The sequence below is a fragment of the Otolemur garnettii genome, unplaced genomic scaffold, assembly GCF_000181295.1.
Source record: "Otolemur garnettii isolate 467f Iridium unplaced genomic scaffold, OtoGar3 scaffold00178, whole genome shotgun sequence".
Lineage (NCBI taxonomy): Eukaryota > Metazoa > Chordata > Mammalia > Primates > Galagidae > Otolemur > Otolemur garnettii.
In genome coordinates this window covers 509,743-530,432 of record NW_003852573.1, presented here as the reverse complement: position 1 = coordinate 530,432, position 20,690 = coordinate 509,743, and the positions used below count along the sequence as shown (strand labels likewise).

Below are 20,690 nucleotides of genomic sequence, written 5' to 3'. Positions count from 1 at the left end.
CACCCGGCCATTTTTTGGTTGCAGCCATCATTGTTGTTTGGCGGGCACGGGCTGGGGATTCGAACCCGCCACCTTAGGTGTATGTGGCTGGCGCCTTAGCAGCTTGAGCCACAGGCGCTGAGCCCATGTCTTGATTCTTCACCTGACCACAGATTTGACAGCTTTTAATTCCAATTAATCTGTACAAAATTTTTTGTTCTCATCAAATAAAACGTTTTAAAATGTTTTAGTAGGACTAGGTAACAACTATAAAATTATTTTAGTAATTCTGGATTAGGGTATCATAGAACACTAAAAAATTTACATGAAGAAAGAAAACAGTATATAATTTTCCCCCATACCACCAACAATTATATGTGAGAATCATAATCCTAAATTTGACATTTCAGGGACTTGACTTCAATTTCCTTCCTTGTGGTACCAGAGGAAAGACATATAAATAAGCTACACTTTTAATGAAAGAAGAAGATTGTTTTTAAATGAATAGCATTTATAGGCAGTGACTCACAGATAAACTGATATGATTAGGTCAACAGTAGGCACATAAATTCACCTACAAAGACTTAAACTATTTTTTAAACTCTACAGAAGCTGGAGGTTTTTAGAGCTCTTGAAGACTTACTGAAAATATGCTGACATTTCCCTGGCATGCCAATCATACCCATGTATCACAAACACTGACACTGCTTCAAACCTCCTTCAGGTGATATATTAGGGAAAGGAGAGCGGCTAGTTGGCCAGACTCAGGAGGGCCAAGTGAGTTTTCAAGAGAGATGCAAGAAACAGTAAGTGCCCCAAGTTTTAAAAGAGATAAGAGTAGTAAATTTATGATGATTTCTTCCCCTGACCTCCCCAGGTATATCTTTTCCTTTCTTCATACCATTTCACAGATAAGTGATTACTTTTAAGGAGTTGTGGGGATGCCCAAGGTCTCCTAGATTCTTCCAGATCTAGAGAATACACCTGATTCCTTGCCTCCCACCTAATAACTGAATTACCTTTCCTGGGGCCACCTTGTTGAACCACCCAGTTGTCAGGTGGCTCCTTCTAAGGAAGCATAGACAGTTGTTGGTGTCAAAGGATGTTGTGGTCTTTGGATATGTTCCCGATTTGAATTTCAACCAACTCCTCACATCTCTCTGATGGGGTACAGTAATAGAACAGAAGTCAATGGGAGATCAGCATGCACTCAGATTCCAGATTCTGAAAGGGAACAAAAATCAAACCCTCCATTCTTTGCCTCTTCACCATGTCTAATAACCAATATGCTAGACACCAGGCTTTATCAGCTCATCAAAACTAAATATAAAGTAACAACTCTCAATAACCACATAATAAGCAATATGAATGTTATGAATGCTTATCTATAATACAAATAATATTAATTTTAGTAAATGTTATGTTTTATAAATCCAAATTATCTGCCATCCTACTAAACTTTATTATACATTATGAAATACAAGAACATTTAAAATATCCATGCAGAGCACTGACTTACCTTTCCTAATACAGATAAGTTCATGTACTCCACAGGTTCTCTCTCCACCTGTTAAAAAATATTTATTAGAAGTTAAAGACATGGAAAATAATGTACATGTGTAACAAACAATTTTAAATTAGCATCTATAGCAACCTGAGGCTGAGACATAAGAATTGCTTGACCCTAGGAGTTTGAGGTTGCAGTAAGTTATGATAATGCCACTGCCCTCCAGCCTGGGTGACAGAGCAAGACTTTGTCTCTAAAAAATAATATTAAATTAACATAATAGCACCTACAAATGACCCCAGAAAAAATTTCCCTGATTTTTCTCTTTAAACTTAACTAAATGATTATGATAGCCTAATGTTCAGAATGTTCCTGAACAACCCCAAAGGTAAGGTCTTATAAAGTCTTAGAATGAAGAAGCTTTATTCAAGTATGTTATTTTCAATGGCAAGTTTCTCAAGAGCAGAGGTCACATCACCATTTCCCAAGCACCTCTTTATATCATCTAAAAGAAAATGCTGCAAAGGAGAACCCCTTTTGTATCTGAGCCTAAACATACACAGGGAAGTTATTATGCAAAGGCCAATTCTCTAAACGCACTATTTATATCTTATCACCTAAACTCATATAAAATAAAACACAACCCTTTCCTCATTCTCTTGCTGCCTACTTTTATGAATTTGTAATAAGATAAATTTAATAGCATGATGATAAATACTAACAAATTTAACTAAAAAATTATATTACTCTGTTTTAAAATGAGTCTTTTGTAATGTTTCACTTTTTAAATCTCTATTTATTGGACAGAAAAACACAAATACAGAAAAGCGCACAAATCTCTAAAAGTTCCATGTAATTATCACAAAGCAAGCACATGAGTTACCACAAGAAACAGAACTTGGCCACTATCCCAGGAGAACCCTACGCAAGCTCCCAGGTACTACCCAGAAGTAACCACTCTACTGAGTTCTAACAACTTATTCATCTGTTTATAAATTCACATATAAGGAATCAATGAGAGGACACTCTCCCTTTTTCAATATTAGTTGTGGTTGTCATTCATTTCTGTATTGGATCCTCCTATTTATAAATATACCTATATATACACATTTGTACACACATACATATATGTAATGCATATACACATGTACAGAAATCTCAATTTTACTGTTCATGAACATTTGGATTGGTTTTGAGTTTGGGTTTGATGTGAATAATTTTGCTGTGACCCTTTATATATATATATATATATCCCCTTGCTGCCAACATATATGCTTTTCTCCTGGATGTATACCCAGGAGAAGAACTGCTGGGTTATGGAGTAAGTGTATGTTTAACTTTAAAAGATAATGCGAATGGTGGAATGGATAAAGAAAATCTGGTAAATACATACAATACAGTATTAATACAGTCTCTAAAAAGAAGGAAATTCTGTCATTTCCAGCAACATGGATGAACCCAGAGAACATTTTGGTAAATTAAGTAGGACAGGCAAAAAAAAAAAAAAAAACAAATACTTGACATAAAATTTTAAAAAGTCAAACTTACAGAGTATAACAGTAGTAATAAGAGACGGGGGTGTGCGGTGTGGGTGAAGGTGGGCAAGAAGGCAAAAGCGGAGATGTTGGTCAAAGGGTACAAAGTAGCCTTTTGGATGGACAGGAGAAATAAGTTTGTGTTTGTTTTTTATTAAATTATAGCTGTGTACATTAATGCAATCATGGGGTACAGTGTGGTGTTTTCATATACAATTTGAAATATTTTCATCAAACTGGTTAACAGAGCCTTCATGTCATTTTCTTAGTTACTGTGTTAAGACGTTTATATTCTACTTTTAGAAAGATTCACTTGTACCCTTGTAAGATAAACCATAGAGGTGATCCCACCAATCACCCTCCCTCCACACATCCACCCCCCTCCCCACCCCTCCCCCTCCCCCTTCAGGAGAAATAAGTTTTAGTGATCATATTGCACGCATGGCATGGTAGCTATAGTTTGTAACAATGTTCTGTACATTTCAAAATCACTAAAATGTACCTTTTGAATGTTCTCACCACCAAAAAAGTAAGTAGCTAAGGTGGTGGATATGTTAATTAGCTTGATTTAATTATCGCACAATATATACAAAATATTAAAATACCACTTGTACTTCATAAATATATATTTTCTTTATTCTACTGTATCACAAGAGTAATTTTATTAGTTACTACTCTATAAATACGTATTTCCTTCATTCAGAAACATAATGTCACTAATGTAAGCTGAATAAAATTTTGTGGTGGTCTGTATATATATATGGCCTTGTAATTATGCTGTGAATTACTTTGAAACTCTGAATAAAAATGTTAATCATTTTAGTTCATTACAGACACTTATCATAAACAGCTCAGTTATAAGAAACAGAAATATAGCAATAACCTGAGAAATAAAAACCATAATAACCACTAAAAAAGTAGGTCATCTTGGAAGCAAGCTAAAAAAACTAGAAAATAATATTTCTACCACTAAAAAGTAGGTTAGATCAGCATTCTAATTTGGTTCTAACAATGCCATCGCTTATCAACAATATAGAGTAATCACTAACTATGAGGAAGATAGGCTTACCAAGAAAAAACATCTAACTTAAAGCTATGATGATAAAAGAATTATTCAGCAAAACCCTGGTGTAAAATATCAGCAGCTCCGACCAAGTCTAGAGAGTGACCAGTGCAGGGGTTCCCGGGCCAGGCTGGCACCTGGGCCCCGTCCTGAGCAAGGCCCATGCTTGCCCTGCTGCTACCAGAGGTGCTAGCCAACCCACTCTCCATCCCCCCCACACACACACATGGGCTCCAAAAAGAGGTTTTAAAATCAAAGATGGCAAAATCGGAGGAAACTGCCCTTCCCCATGTATGTACTTGGATGAACAACCAAAGATAAACAGAAAAGCAAATATCATTTGCCACTACCCAAGATTAGCTCTGGAAAAAGAAATGAAAATAACTTCTCGCGGTAATGTTTCACCTGATGGAATTCAGAAGCTGTAAAAATGTCTTTTAAAAATACTGAGAACTGGCTCGGTGCTCTTAGCTCAGTGGCTAAGGTGCAGGCTACATACACCCAGGCTGGTAGGTTCGACCTGGGTCCGGGCCTGCTAAACAATAATGACAACAGCAACAAAAAATAGCCGGATGTTGTGGTGGGCGCCTGTAGTCCCAGCTACCTGGGAGGCTGAGGCAAGAGAATTTCTTTTTCCTTTCAATCCTTTTTTTTTTTTTTAAAGAGAATCTCTTAAGCTCAAGAGATGGAGGTTGCTGTGAGCTGTGACACCACAGCACTCTACCAAGGGTGACACAATGAGACTCTGTCTCAAAAAAAAAAAAAAATTGCTTTTGTACAGATTGAGTCAAAATGATAAATATACTTTTCTCACATGGCATAAATATCAAATCATTATACTGTATACAAATATACACTTATACAAATCTACATGTTACACACACACATTTACATACACATTCATGTATGTACATATGAATAAGGGAAGATTCATACTCAACAAGAGAAACAAAATGAATTATTAAAAAGGTACAGTTATAAGGGAGAGTTTAATAAATGCTCAGCAATGTTCTATGACCCCTAATGACATAGCATTTTTAAGAAATCTAGTAAGTGAATAGATACACTAAACTATACTATAGTTGAGCAATATAAAAATACAGAATTTAAATTATTAATCTCAGTTCATACCAAAAAAATTTTTTGAAGTAAAATAAAATTAGATTTTTTTTACATCTAGATAGATTTTCAGTGTTCTGATAAAATTACTGAGTATAAATTTCTATAAATTTCTGTAAAATAAGAATCCATGTGATAGGAAATGATAAAGAAGAAAATGTACATCTGCCCCAGTGTTCCTGGGACTTCTGAAGCAAATATTGGTAACACACTACTCACACTAAGATGATGCAAAAGGGAACATAAAGATTTAAAATAGAGTTTCTCAAAAATATGCAGATATTCTTATGTCCTCAAAAGCAATGGAAGAACACTCAGATTATGAAGCCACGAAGACGACACTGGCTCTTACTGTGACTTTGAAGAAATATCACTGAAGGGAAGTGGAGTCCTTAGAGATTTTACAGCATGAGGCAGAAAATGCCCCTATGTAAGAGCAAGAAAAAGAAATCCAGACTTCTCAGAAACTATTTCTGCTGGAGCAGCACTTTCCAAACCACATTTTCAGGTCCAGCTTTCTCCTAGAATTTTAGACCTATCACCTGTGTCATCTGCTTCACTCATTCCCACCTACCTGGGTGATTGGCTACTGTCTGCTGACTCTTCACACCAGGGCTCTTGCCTTCGTTCCAGAAAGGCAATCAGGTCCAGCTAAGAAGCAATAAGACCATCTCCCAGTTTGGGAATGTTCCAATGTCATCCCTAGGGATTTCCCAGTACCTGCAGGTCACACGGTGACAGAGGCTGCTGCAAAAACACCAGGACCCTCCTGGAAATGGCACAGCCTACAGGGAACCCCAACTCTGTACTACATATGTTTAAACGACTGGCTGTTTACCCAATTATGAGAAGAAACTATCTTCAAGGTATTAGAAAAATGATGTAATGACAATAACACAACTACAACATATATTGAGGCCTATGACGTGTTCTTCTCCATACTCATTAAAGCATATTCTCTAGAAGTTACATTTATAACTTAGTTTGAGTTATGTACTTAATTCATATAACAAGGCTGTACATGTTAAAATCTAAAATTAAAACTAGATTCTTCCCTATATTTAATACAAATCAAGTTTTACTAAATCAACTAATCTTAAACAGCATAATTTTATAAGGCTTAGTAGTAAAAGTAACAATAAAAACTATTATATCCTAACACTTTTCTCAGAAGAGCAAAATGACAATGAAATGCTTTTAAAAGCATTCAATTTATCTACATCAAATAAAAGAACCTCAGAGATTTAAAAAACTCAGTCAGGCAGCAGCAGGTGGGAGAAAAAAAGTCAATGAAATAATTATATTTTAAATTTATAGACAATTAACAACTGCTACAGTTGTCAAAGTACTCACAAAAATTACAAAACTAGAAAAAGCATGTGAGAGTGTGCACTACAGTTCTTGGTACTTGTCCCCAGGATTAAATCAACAAATAAGATTCACGAATGTACCTGTGGAACTCAAGAGTGATCACTATTATTACTAAAATGGAAAAGAATGTTAAGGATAACTAAATGCCAAAGTAAAAATTTTAAAAACTCTTAAAAATGCAAAAGAAGAAATATAAAACGTTAAACAAACTTTATTACATTATTGGACACTGAAGTTCAATGTTCCTTTTGTTCCCCATCCTTCCTAAACCACTGAGAGTATAAGGAAAAAGTTTGAACTCTATATGGTAAGCGTCTACGTTTGTGTTGAAGTCAAAGGCTTAAACACTTTTCAATCGGAAATGATGATGATCTTTGTATAAAGGTATATGCCTTATTTTATCCCTAAAAGTATGAAAAGTTTCCAAAACAAATGCCAAATGTGTAAGGAAAAGCAAAGACATTGCAGGCATACCTTGACTTAGATATAGTGCTAATCCACAGTGTTATAGCGATTTTAATAATAAAATGCACAAGGAATGATTTAAAATAGTCAATTAGTCAATATCTTTAGAAAGAGATGAATCTTCTAAGATGAATAATCACTCCCAAAATGAACTTGTGTAGATATGCAATTTTTTACACATCAAATTTACTACAAAATAATGAAGACTTGGTGACTACATTAGAATGACCGACGGTAAGAGACTAGAAGTCAGAAATAAAGTTGTCTAGCTCACTACGTTACAGAAGGTGTCCCAAAAGTCATCATATACAGAGAAATGAGAAATTGTAACTAAATGTACCTTTATTTACTGAATACTCATTACAAAATTTTACAAAATATTCTCTATGTGTAGGCCACCTCTTTGTAAAATTCTGTAATGAGTATCTGGTAAATAAAGATACAGTTAGTAGTAATTTTCCATTTTCCCTACATATGTATAGCGACCTGTGGGTCACCCTGTAGATAAGGAAATTGAGGCACCAAAGGTTAAAGTTGCCCAAGGTTACTAGTTAATTGTAAGGGGAAACAATTAGAATATTATGTTTAATATATTCAGGAGAGTAAAAACTGATTTTTCTTCATTTTTATAAAAAAACAAGAAATTTTTTTCTGATCCTTTCCGACAATTTAAATAAAAGTGAATTTCACAAAAACTGCAATTGGAAATGATACCAGTATTGTTCTGGAAACAATCAACTCAGCAATCCAGAAATGAGACAGGTAAAAAACAACAAGCTTACTCAAAGTTACTCTCTTTTCCCTCAGGCAAACCTAGGGAAACACACTGTAAACTGGCGTAATCCTCTAAATTGGCATACATAAGGAGTATAACAGAAAATATATGTGTGTGACTGCTGCTAAGAATATGTGCTAAGATTTTGTGCATTAATGTACAAGTAACTGTGAGTGCACTGGGAACTATAACTATAAAACATGTATGTATCCACACGTCTACAGACGTTTCAGCTCCATCAAAATACAGGGTGGACGTAAAGTCTGTGTGCAGTTGCACACGAACTTTACATCCACCCTATATATCCAGGTTACAAGCACACCTCAGAAGATACTATAGATTCAGTTCTAGCCCACCACAATAAAGCAAAAATCACAATAAAGTGAGTCAGCCAAAATTTCTGAACTCCTAGGGCATACAAAAGGCATGTTTATACTATGTTGTAGCCTATTAAGTGTGCAACAGCATTCTGCCTAAAAAGCCATGTATTTTCTGGCTAAAAATACTAATAATCATCTGCATCTTCAGTAAGTCGTAATCTTTTTGCTGATGAAGGATCTTGCCTCAGTGTTGATGTCTGCTAACTGATCAGGGTGGCAGTTGCTCTGGCATTTTCTTAAAATAAGACAACAGTAAAATTTGCTGCATCAATCTTCCTTTCACAAAAGATTTTTCTGACAGCATTTTACCCATACTAGAACTTCTTTCAATATCAGAGTCAATCCTCTCAAACACTCTGGCTGCTTTATCAATTAAGGTTGCATGTTATATTCTAAATCCTTTTTGTCATTTCAACAGTGTTCACAGTATCTTCACCAAGAGCGATTACATCTCAAGAAACCACTTTCTTTTGCTCATCCATAAGAAGCAACTGCTCTTCCATTCAATTTTTATCATGAAATTGCCACAGTTCCGTTACCTTCAGGCTCCACTTCTAATTCTAATTCTTTCTTTTTCTGCCACATCTGTAGGTACTTCCTCTACTGAACTCTTTTTTTTTTTCCTACTTAACTCTTGAACCCCTCAAAGTCAATTTCTTTCAATCTCCTGTTAATACTGATATTTTGACTCCCTCCCATGAATCAGGAATGTTTTTAATGGCATGTAGAATGTGAATCCTTTCCAGAAGGCTTTTAATTACTTTGCCAAATCCATCAGAGAAATCACTACCTATAGCCTTACAAAATGTATTTCTTAAATGTTAAGACTTGAAAGTCTAAATTAATCTTTGATCCATCCTGCAGGATGAAAACAACATTAATCTCCTTCTCTTTGTACATCTCCATCCGAGTTCTTGGGTGACCAGACGTATTGTCAATGAGCAGCAACATTTTGAAAGGATTTTTTTTTCTGAGCAGTAGGTCTCAACAATGAACTTAAAACACTCAGTAAACAATGAGGTAAACAGATGTGTTGTCACCCAGGCTTTGTTCTTTCATTTACAGAGCACAGGCAGAGTAAATTTGGCAAACTTCTTTTAAGGGCCCTAGGATTGTTTTGAATGGTGAATGAGCACTGACTTCAACTTAAAAGTCACCAGCTGCATTAGCCCACGTAACAAGAGAGTCAGCCTGTCCTTTGAAACTTTGAAGCCAGGCACTGACTTCTTCCTACCTATGAAAGTTCTACATGGCATCTTCTTCCAAATATAAGGCTGTATCATCTACACTGAAAATCTGTTGTCTGGTGTAGCCATCTTAACTAAATATCTTAGCAAGACCTTCTGGACAATCGGCTGCAGTTTCTACATCAACTCTTGCTGCTTCACTTTGTACTTTCCTGTTTTGGAAAATGCTTCTTTCCTTAAACGTAATGAGCCAACCTCAGCTTTCTTTTTTTAAGAGACAAGGCCTCACTCTGTCACCCAGGAGTACAGTGGTGAGACCTTAGCTCGCTGCAGCCTCAGATTTCTGGGCTCAAGTGATCTTCCCACCTGAGCTTCCTGAGTAGCTAGGACTACAGGTATATAGCACCATACCCAGCTAACTTTTTTATTTGTTTGTAGAAATGACATCTCACTATGTTGCCTTAGTTGGTCTTGAACTTCTGGATTTAAGTGATCCAGGGGTCCTCAAACTTTTTAAACAGGGGGCCAGTTTACTATCCCTCAGACCACTGGAGGGCTGGACTGTGGGCCCCGGGACGAGTCAGCTGCTAAGCAGGACAGGCAGCGGCAGCGGCAAAAACAACTGGCAGGCCAGATAAACGTCCTAGGCGGGCTGCATGTGGCCTGCAGCCCATAGTTTGAGGACGCCTGAAGTGATGGGAGCCTCCCACTTCAACCTCCCAAAGTGCTAGGACTACAGACTCGAGCCTCTGTGCCCAGCCCCTACTAGCTTTTAACCCTTCTTCCACAGCTTCCTGACCTTCCTCAGTCTCCACTGAATTGAAGAAAGTAGGGCTCCTGGGCCTTGTTCCTTGCTCCCTTGGGCTTTTGCTTAAAGGAATGTTATGGCTGGTTTGATCTTGCATCCAGACCACTAAAAGTTTCTCCATATAAACAATAAAGTTGTTTTACTTTCTTATCATTCAAGTGTTTACTGGAGTAGAACTTTTAATTTCCTCCTAGAACTTCTCCTTTGCATTCACAACTTAGCTAGGAGGCCTGGCTTTTGGCCTACCTTGGCTTTCAATATTCTCCCTCACTAAGCTTAATCATTTCTAGCTTTTGATATAAAATGAGAACTATGTGACTCTTCATTTCACTTAAATACTTAGAGGTCACTGTAGGGTCATTAACTGGTCTAATTTCAATATTGTTATAGCTTTTGGCCTACTCTGGCTTTCAACATTCTTCCTCACTAAGCTTAATCATTTCTAGCTTTTGATATAAAATGAGAAATATGTGACTCTTCGTTTCACTTAAATACTTTGAGGTCACTGTAGGGTTATTAATTGGTCTAATTTCAATATTGTTGTATCTCAGGGAATAGGGAGGTCTAAGGAGAGAGAGATGAAAGAATGGCCAGTCAGGAAGCAGTCATAAGCCACACATTTATAGATTAAGTTTGCTGTCTGATAGGGATGCAATTTGTGGCACCCAAAACAATGATAACAATAACATCAAAGATTGCTCATCACTGTAACAGATATAATGATGAAAACAGTTCAAATATTGGGAGAATTACCAACATGCTAAACAGAAGTGAACACATGTTGGAAAATTGTCATCGATAGACTTGCTTGATGCTGGGTTGCCAAAAACCTTCAATTTATAAAAACTACAGTATCTGAGAAACACAATAAAAGACCATATGTTTGTATTTTAAAAAATGGAATTAAACTCATTTTAGTTTACTTAAAATGGATCTAAGAGTCTACCATGTTTATTTTGACCATTACCCTAAATCACAATTTACCACTTATATTTATTTCTTTTTGGTCAAACACTGAAAGGCTACTTTTAAAATATCTTAAATTCCATCTAATCTAAAAATTCTTCTCCAAGGCACATGCAATAGTCAAAGCCTTTAACAACTAGTTTATACTTATAAACTGTTATAGCTAATTTTAAGTAGATACCTATACTGTACATAATGAGCATGAAACTTTAAATATTCCCTATTAATGCTGCCAACTCCCCCCAACTAATTTAACTCACTTAGAGCACAGTCGTTAACCTCTAGACACATTTTAGTTTGGCCTTAATTAAACCCTCCAAGAAATACATCAATATTGGTCATCAACTTAAAACATATTGTTACGTAAAAATCATGGTTTCTGAATCGCACTAGACTTCAATTCTCAAGTCAGCATTTCCCACTACTATCTTTACAATCCTTGAGCTTGCTACTTAACCTCTTGAATAAGAAAAAACAGTAACTGAAGTCATTTGTAAAGTAGTAATATTAACCTCAGAATAGAAAATAGCTTTTATCTTATACTAATTCTGGCAGAGTAGTAGCTGCTGGAGGGCAACGTTGCCAAGGATTCTGAAACCAAATCCACAACCAGTAGGTAAAAAAGATGCCTTAACAAGAAGGAAGTCCACTACAGTCACGAGAAAAAGAAGTGGTACCATCTGTATCTGGGATAATAGATATATGATGCCTGGCCCATGGCAAGCACCCTAAAATGTTCATTCCCTTTGCATTCCTCACCAAGACAAACACAAAAGTCCAAGAAAACTTAGAGTTCGGGCCCTGGAAACAGAAAAGAGTCCTATATAATATCTTCTTCTCCTCTACAGTGCCAGTTATCATTCAAGTTCAAGCACTCTCCCCTGTAAATAGTCCAAAATAAATGTTAATTTTCTCATACTTTTTAACTTGTCTTCTTTTTAGAATTTTTCCTAAAAAAAGAAGAAAAAACCTTTAGGTCTCCAACCCTCTGGGAATTATCCTCCCAAATTGGAATTCCTTTACTTTTTGCTGTTGCTATGCAATTACTGTAGAGTTAAAATAGTCTGAATAAGTACTTTCTATACTTTTACAAACTCATTTTATCTATAATATTCCTGTTCAATAGCAGCCTAAGCTTTGAGATACAGACTCACCACCACTCCAGCCCCACAAAGAAAAACCAACTATATCTCTACTTATAACAATAACTTTGTGTACTTCATAATTTGCACAGTGTGCTAAAAATAGCATCTCATTTTATCCATATACATTTTCCTATGCATTTATGCAATAATTTTTTCTAAAAAGTATAAGTTGTATCTTACAAAATCAAATTTACTGTTCACAAATCAATCTATTTTTCTGACATTTAGGCTACTTAATTCAGTTTGTTCAGTTAACTATGTTTTTGACTCTTAGAACTTCACTAACTTAACAAAACCCTAAAAGTGGGCACAAAGTGTTCTATTTAATTGAATTTTCTTGTTAACTGGGTATAAAACAAAACCTTGTTGTGACTACTGCATTAGATTATTTTTTAAAGCTACTAATATGCATGAATTTAAGTTCAGAATACTGAAGATAATTTAATGTTTCTTTAGAATCTTCTCTCTCACAACATCTCAAAATATTACATCTCAAAATATATATTTCTAATATAATCCTAAAACCATGAAAATAAATTGTTCTGAATGTATATATGGCTCTTAGAAAATTCTTTGTAAATAAATCCCTAATAACAGCTTCCTATGTTGTCACTATTTCTTCCCTCTAAAAATATGGCAAGTCAAGGGGTCCAATTTATCAGGATTCAATTAATTATTACTACATACACACACAAAATATGCATATAATCCTTTTACTCAAAGCCTGCAATGTCTTATTTATAGTAGTTTGTTCAATCTTACATGAGCCATATACGGGCATTTTCACATTAGGCATTATCAGCTAGGATTCAGGGTGGGGTGGGGAAAGTTAGCTAAATGGAAATCAAATTCATGAGGACAATCCACTACACTTCTACACATGTACTATATACAAACATAATCTATTCAAAGAAATTGATGTTGCAAACAGTATTAATCAACAAATTATGTCAAATATGCCAATATATGGTTTTCTCTGCTTTCTCCACTGGCAGGCACTACTATATTCTAATACTACCTTAAAACAACAAAAATGAAATACAATTATGCCCTTAATGTTCCCTATTTGTTTCTAATTTTTTAATGAGTTAGAAAAGGAACCTTGATTAAACTGTAAATTACTCCAAAGTACTTCTAGAGGTCTCTGATGTCTCTAAACAAATCTACCTAAAAATACACAAAGATGTCGTAAGGCTCTATAAAAACATTAGGAATATTATCCTGCCAAAAGTCAAAGTATCCCTCTTAAGAATATATTGATTAAACTGAATTACAATTCTTGCAAAAATAAAACATTCAATAAATTACCTCACTCTGCCAGACAGAGGGTAGGTGTGACATTCTACTATCCCCTGTAGACATAATGATATCTAACAATAATGTGAGAAACAGGAAAGAAGTGTGATGCGCTCCCTCAAGACTAATAATACGATGTTTCTATTGCGTTTTTCAATTCAAATGGCTTCTGAAAGTCCAAATTCAGCCTTAGAAATCTTAGGGCCAAAACAAACCCTAAAGAACATCTCAGAATTTTACTAATTTTAAAAATAAAATGTACATAAAAGTGTATGGCAAATTATAAGGTATGTTATGAATAAAAAGCCTGTATAGTATACACAAATACATACAGTCATAGATTCTCTCTAGTTTAAACTTCCATAATTTTTAAAAATGCTGCTGAGAGAATAAGTGAAGTTAATACAACTTTTTAACAGTAAATACTATTTGTTTGTTTTTTACTTCAGCAAGGCATTTTGCAGCCTTCTGACATTCTTATGGAAAAGGCATAAATACCTGGACAAGAAGAAGGATGAACATGGGTCAAATCAAGGACCAGATTTATCCTAAAGTTTTAAAAAATTCAGATTTTCACTTAACAAAGATGACTGGCACTAGTTTGGGAAATGAACTGAAAGGAAACTTTAGACTAGAAATAAGACTAGTTATGAAACTAAAGTCTCTTAATGAGAGATAAGGACATGAACTAAAGTTAATGCACTAAGCAGTATAAATTAATTTGATGTATAGACTTGTCAGGACTTAGTGATCAACAGGATGCTGACAGAGGCCGATGTCCAAATTTCTAACTTAGATGTCCAATTATTTTAAAATGCCACTCAGATGGTCAATTTGCAAGCAGCACAGGAGTATGGAGGTTGGCTTTGGTGGCTGTGATGACAACTTCAGAATATACTACCATTCTGAATATCCTAAGCTAAGTATTTTGTATTACTGTAGGACAGCCAAGTAAAGGTATCTAGCTACTAAATTCTGTGTAAGAGCTATGTTAGGTAATGGGCATAATCTATGAAAAAAAAAACGGATAAAATTCCATGAAACAATTCAAGAACCTTGAGTATATATTATACAGTTGGTCCTCCATATCCATGGGTTCTATATCCATGTGATTCAACCAGCCATGCAGAAAAATGTAGTTAGGCTTACAACGGTTGCATCTGTATTGAATATGTACACACTTTTTTTGTCATTATTCTCTAAGCAATACAGTATAATAACTATTTATATAACATTTACATTGTATTAGGTATTATAAGTAATCTAGAGATAATTTAACATGTACAGGAGGATGTGTGTAGACAATATGCAAATACTATGCTATTTTATATAAAGGACTTGAGCATCCTCAAATTGTGATATCACAGGGGCCTGGAACCAATCCCCTATGGTCATCAAGGATGACTGCAATCCGGTACTATACAAAATATAAAGAGTACAAAAATGAATGAGACATTTACAGTTGGACCGGAAAAACAAATCTGTAAACAACTAGATTATAAAAGTGTTCAACATGTACAATTATGGCAGCATGTATAAAGCGGAGATTGGCAATAGTGGTGAGGGCAGAAGCCACTAATAACATTAGGGCAGGCAGAGGAAGAGAAGACTAAAAAGTATATAATCAAGAGAGAAGGAAACTTCAAAAAACAGAAAAGAGTCAATAATATCAGACTAAAAATGGCCAACGCTAAAAGAGTTAATATGCCTGGTAACAACTACATGTCTTGATAGGCTAGGCTAGAAGAACGATTCCCAATCTGGTATTACCAGACCACTAGGGTAACAATAAAGATTTGTAAATTATTGTATTTCAGAATACCTTTTAAAAACTATACCTGTACCTAAGGTAGTCTAACTTCTTCACCATTGACTGGAATTATATTAGCTCACCTCAGTAACTCCATCATCTTCTATTTGTCTGACTTCCTGATTAGCAATTAAAGAAGGAAATAAATGATTGTTTAGCAGAAATAATTTGGTGTTATAAAATAAGGGTTTTACAAAGAGGAGGAAATAAAAGTAATCTCTAGCACTTAAAAGTCTAGACCAGTGGTTCTCAACCTTCCTAATGCCGCGGCCCTTTAATCCAGTTCCTATGGGTCGCGACCCACAGGTTGAGAACTGCAGGTCTAGACTAAAGGGCTAAAACGTTGGGCCAGAGCTAATAAGAGTATGACTAAGTTATATATGACCTGTTCAATTCAAAACACTGGTTAGCTATGTAAGGGATTACAGGCACATGACCTGAGAATAGTCCAGGTAGAAGAGACAGTGGTTTTGGTTGATTACAGCCTCATCCTGAGCCAATATAAAGCTCCAAAAAGGCCACTGTAACATAAAGCTACATAATAGGATTATGTACAATTCAAGGAGTGGTATAATGGTTTTAAGGTATGTTATTCAACAGTATAACTGGAATGAAATGGCCCACTAATATATTCCAAATATACATATAAAATTTTTTTTTAAAAAAACCCATACAACTACAAATTATCTACAGGAGGGAACTAGATAGTCTGTCTACAAAGAAAACACTGTACTCATCAAGTAGTAGAAGGGATGTCACATACAGAGAGAATATACACAGAAGTAGGATGGGTAGCAGAGTTACTAAATGGTAGACTTCTGGCCAACTATAAAGACCTCAGAAACAGTGTTGAACTCATCATTGAATATTTTTATACAAAGGAAAAATGATCTATCTTTTGGTTTCACAGTGTATTGCAATTACGTGTTTCAAATTACCTGTCTCTACCACTAGAACACGAACTCTTTGAGGGAAGGAATATGGTCCTAGTCATCTTTATGAAACCATGGAGTGTAACACAGAACACCATGTACAGCTAGTATACAATACATTTCCATTGACTTAACAGGTGAACAAAGGAACTGTATGTTTTAAAAACTATCACACTGAAAAAATCACTGAGGCCTTTTTTGTCCCGACAAGGGTCCATTCATCAACTGTGGCAAATATAACTTGCTCTATACACCTCTATCTTGTTCTTGCTCTGTGGACTTGTCTTTCTCTTCCTCAATAAACTTTGTTTCATGCTTGTCTTGCTTTTGATGGGTCTGGGCATTCTTTGGCTGGGAGCACACCAAGAGTGGAGAATGCAGACAGCTAAAAACCTGGCATTTTTGGTGTGCTGCTCCAGATGACCCTGTCTAGATAGGCCAGTTTGTGACTCAGATCACTGTCTGGGTAAGCCAGCTTGCCTTTTCCCCACAAAAATGCTCTTGCTTTGGATCTTCCTGCCTTGCAGCCAGGGCTTAAGGGACTGCTGGAGCTAGCTTTTACTTTTCCACACTCGCCATTTCTCAGATTAAACTGTTGAGTTCTGCACTTAACTGGGGTGTGTGATAAGGAATTGAAAATACACGTCTCTCGTGGTAGGCAAGAAGTCTTTTGAGGACCAAAATGAAACTCATTCAGTCCCTACAGATAAAGACTCTAACATAGGTATTTGCCTATACATAGGTATATGTGCCTGTCTAGTCCCTAGGTTACAAATGAGACATTAGAATGTAAGTTGGAACAGGTACATATACCTATTACCTATAATAGTCTCCACTCAAGTGTGAGTCCTTTGTCAGGCAGATGTTTGTAACTCAAGGCCTTACTGTAACAGCTTCAATTCATAAGTGCAAGTTGTATGTAAGTCAGAAGTTTGTTTGTATGTAAGTCAGAAGTTTGTAAGTCAGAGAAGCCTGTATCCCCTCAGAGGATCTCCAACATCTTTTCAAGCAAAAATCTCCTGCTGTGGTACCTTCAGAAAAGTAGTACAAACCTTTTAACTTTTTACCCAGGGAAGAGACACCTTTTGACCTGGCAAACCAAACCACATATACCCTAAGACTCAACCAAACCTTCTGAATATGCCTGTCCACTCTTTTTGTTAACAATTTAGGACAGGTTCAAGACAACATCAGTGCCATCAGACAGTTTGCTTCCAATCCCCAGGTGTGAGGCAGGGGCCTGGTGGATGTCCTCTGTAATTCCCTTGGTCACTGTTTTTCTCCATTCTGGGAATATTAATATTGAGACCAATCCTCATAAATTTCCTAATTTATTTCATCCCATATAGAGGCCATTAAGCTACAAATGGTCCTATGTTTTCTACCAGTCCCCAGCATCTACCTCGCACCTACAAGTACAGACATCTACTGAAGACATATACCTAAGTCTCCTGGAGTATTTGCAAGAGGCCACCCTAGATGAGAATCCTCACTCCCGCTCAGCAGGAAGCAGCCAAACTAGTCAATCCCCTTACCCAGTGATTTGGGCCTCTAGAATAGAGAGTAGGTAGATAGCAAAGGACCTCTGAGATTCTCCTAGGGATGAAAGTGGGTACTCTGCCTTGGTGCTCCTTTAAACAACTGCCCCACTTAGAAGGACAAGGGTGGGCCCTATTATTGCTGCCCCACCTTAATCCTGTCCTGAGCAACTGCCATACTTGGGAAGAGAAACCCCCACTAATCTGCAAAAGCATGAAGGAAATCCCCCAGTCCTAAGGTCAGGAAGTCCAGGCACAGTGGGATTCGGAGGGTGACCTAGAGGGACCTAGGGCTAATTAAGATGTTAAGAAGAAGTTTAACTGTCCATCAGAGCAATTCCATGGTGACATCTGAACCATGAGTCCAATCCAGACAGTGTAGAACAGGTCCCCAGACCATTATCACAGCCTTTTTTGTCATGACAAACGTCCAATCATCATCTGCAGAGAACATTATCTTGCTTTGTAAACCTTTATCTCATTCTTGCTCTATAAACCTATCTTTCTCTTCCTCGATAAACTTCATTTCACACTTGAAGAAAAGAGAAAAAGAAAAAAAATGTTGGACAAGATGCCCTCTTGGATCCCTAAAATTCTAAGCTATCTCTAGTACAGAGTTCTCCTCCAGAACTCATTGTATTCCATAACAGCATGGGGATGGTAGGTATGACTGGGATAAGCAGTACAGTAGACTAAGTTGACCTGACATCTTCCTCTGCAATGCTAATATTATAGTGTCTATGCTAAACTACAGATGACATAATTCCTGATCTTTACATAATGAAACCTTAAATGCTGTACTGATTTTGAAAATATTTATGAGACTATCTCAAACACAAAAGAATCTCTAGAAGATTTTAAAAATCTTATTCCTTAAATGTACAAGTAGTCAGCAGAGAAAAATCCCATAAAAGAATCGGTAACATTGACCTGTCAACGGAAAGAATGAACTAAGAAAAAGAGAAAAACTGGAAATTACTTTAAGAAATTACAGTTTATAGGATTACTGTAGCTAAGCACTATCTGGTGAATCCTTCCTCAGGTTCTGCCTGAACCTTTTCACTTTTACTGCTTCACAAGAAATTCTATCACAATTTTTTTTTTTTTTTTGGTAGAGACAGAGTCTCACTTTATTGCCCTTAGTAGAGTGCCGAGGCATCACACAGCTCACAGCAACCTGCAACTCCTGGGCTTAGGCGATTCTCTTGCCTCAGCCTCACCAGTAGCTGGGACTACCGGCACTCGCCACAATGCCTGGCTATTTTTTTGTTGCAATTTGGCCAGGGCTGGGTTTGAACCTGTCACCCTTGGTATATGGGGCCGGTGCCCTACCCATTGAGCCACAGGCAGCACCCATGTATCACAAATTGGTTGAGAAAATAAAGTATACAACATAAATCAGTGGATTTGATTTCTTGATTTTTAACATTCAGTAAAGTATGGGGGGGGTTGCAAGTACTGCTTTAGATAACAAGGTTAACAAAGATTTCAGGTAGATTTTCCTCTCAATAATTTTAGCTAAAGTAGATACTTGAAACTGTCTGTGTGTCTTGCATATAATAGGTACTTAATCTCTTAAATAAGTAAACACACAGTTAAGCAATTCTTAAATAAGGTAACGTAAGCACACAGCTAAAGCAAATTGGAAACCAATTTGAAAATTTTCAGTTAGGAGGAACACTCATTTAATTTAGACAAATAATGATACAGCTATAGGTTAACTTACACATCTAAACAGGTAAATGTACACAGATACACACAAGGAAAATTTACAAATTACTTTCACTGAGTAAAGCTGAGTGAGACAGAGCTGAAAGATACTGTCTTTGACATAAATATCCTAGGTGTGTAATATCAATTTTCACAATATACTCCTTAAAAACAAGGCAAAACGCAGACACTTCATCCCAATTACATGTTTCTAGAACAAGAGAAAAAACGCACTTTACTATCAACTACCTTACCTAGCAACTTCATTTCTATTAAGCTACTTTTAGAAAATGTGAGAATTGTTGGCACTGAAACAGTTAATAGACTGATATTTGTAGGACTGTAAAAGTGTGCGTTTGCTGCAAAGACGTATTTATTTCACTTTCAGAGGAAAAAAAGCAGTTTTGAATTGGGAGAGCCACTTAAGGAGGAAATTAAACTCACCCCAAATTCCCTGGTCCCCTACAACAGCAAACAGAAGGAAAAAGAACCGAGAGCGCAGCACAGCATCAGCCCAAAGGAGACTGAGGAAAGGGAGGGAAGGGGACAACAAAACTGGACTTCCAGTCTGCCTGGAAGGCAGGTACGGAGAGGACGGTTTGCTAGGGCGGGGGCCAGGGCAGAGGACGCGAGCCGAGCGAGCCCCTCTGTGGCCCCTCGCTCCTCCTTAGCCCATCCCGGGGAGACTGCAGGGCCGCAGCCGGAGCCCCACCGCGAGCCACCACCAAGAGGTACTTACTGTACCTGCTGGCTAGAGCAGCTCCTCCCGGCGGGCGGCCACCGGCCGAGGCCGACCAAAGCGCGAGGGCAGGAGCGAGCTAGTGAGGAGCCGAGTCCGGCGTCCCCGCGGCGCCGCTCCGCCCACCGCCTCCCGAGACGCCGGCAGGACCCCAGCGCCTCCTCGCCCGCTCCAGCCCGCCCGAGGCTACCCCAACCGCGCGTCGGTCTCCTCGGCGCCTCCCAGCCCCCCGCGAGCGGGGCGGTCCCCCTCCTCGCTCACCCCGTAGGCCTCCACTTACCTTCAATCGCCATGATGTGCTCGCCATGGACCGCACCAACTGGCTGGCGGGGGCGGCGGCGGGAGGGCGGGCGCAGGACGCGGCG

The 20,690-nt window shown here is 37.3% G+C and overlaps 1 protein-coding gene across 3 annotated transcripts in view; it reads right to left on the bottom strand.

Moving 5' to 3' along the window:
* Positions 1-20,681, bottom strand: part of SYT14 (synaptotagmin 14) — a 226,121-nt gene extending 205,440 nt beyond the window's left edge. For 2 of the 3 annotated variants that reach the window (XM_003800506.1, XM_003800505.1), the window contains exons 1-2: positions 20,606-20,681; positions 1,499-1,546 (exon numbers count right to left, since the gene is read on the bottom strand). In XM_003800506.1, the coding sequence (XP_003800554.1) occupies positions 1,499-1,546; positions 20,606-20,618 (61 nt within the window). In that variant the 5' untranslated portion in view covers positions 20,619-20,681. Of the gene's footprint in view, positions 1-998; positions 1,204-1,498; positions 1,547-20,605 lie in introns of those variants that run through there. The other variant, XM_003800507.1, reaches the window with a different exon arrangement.
* Between the last annotated feature and the right edge of the window lie 9 nt (positions 20,682-20,690).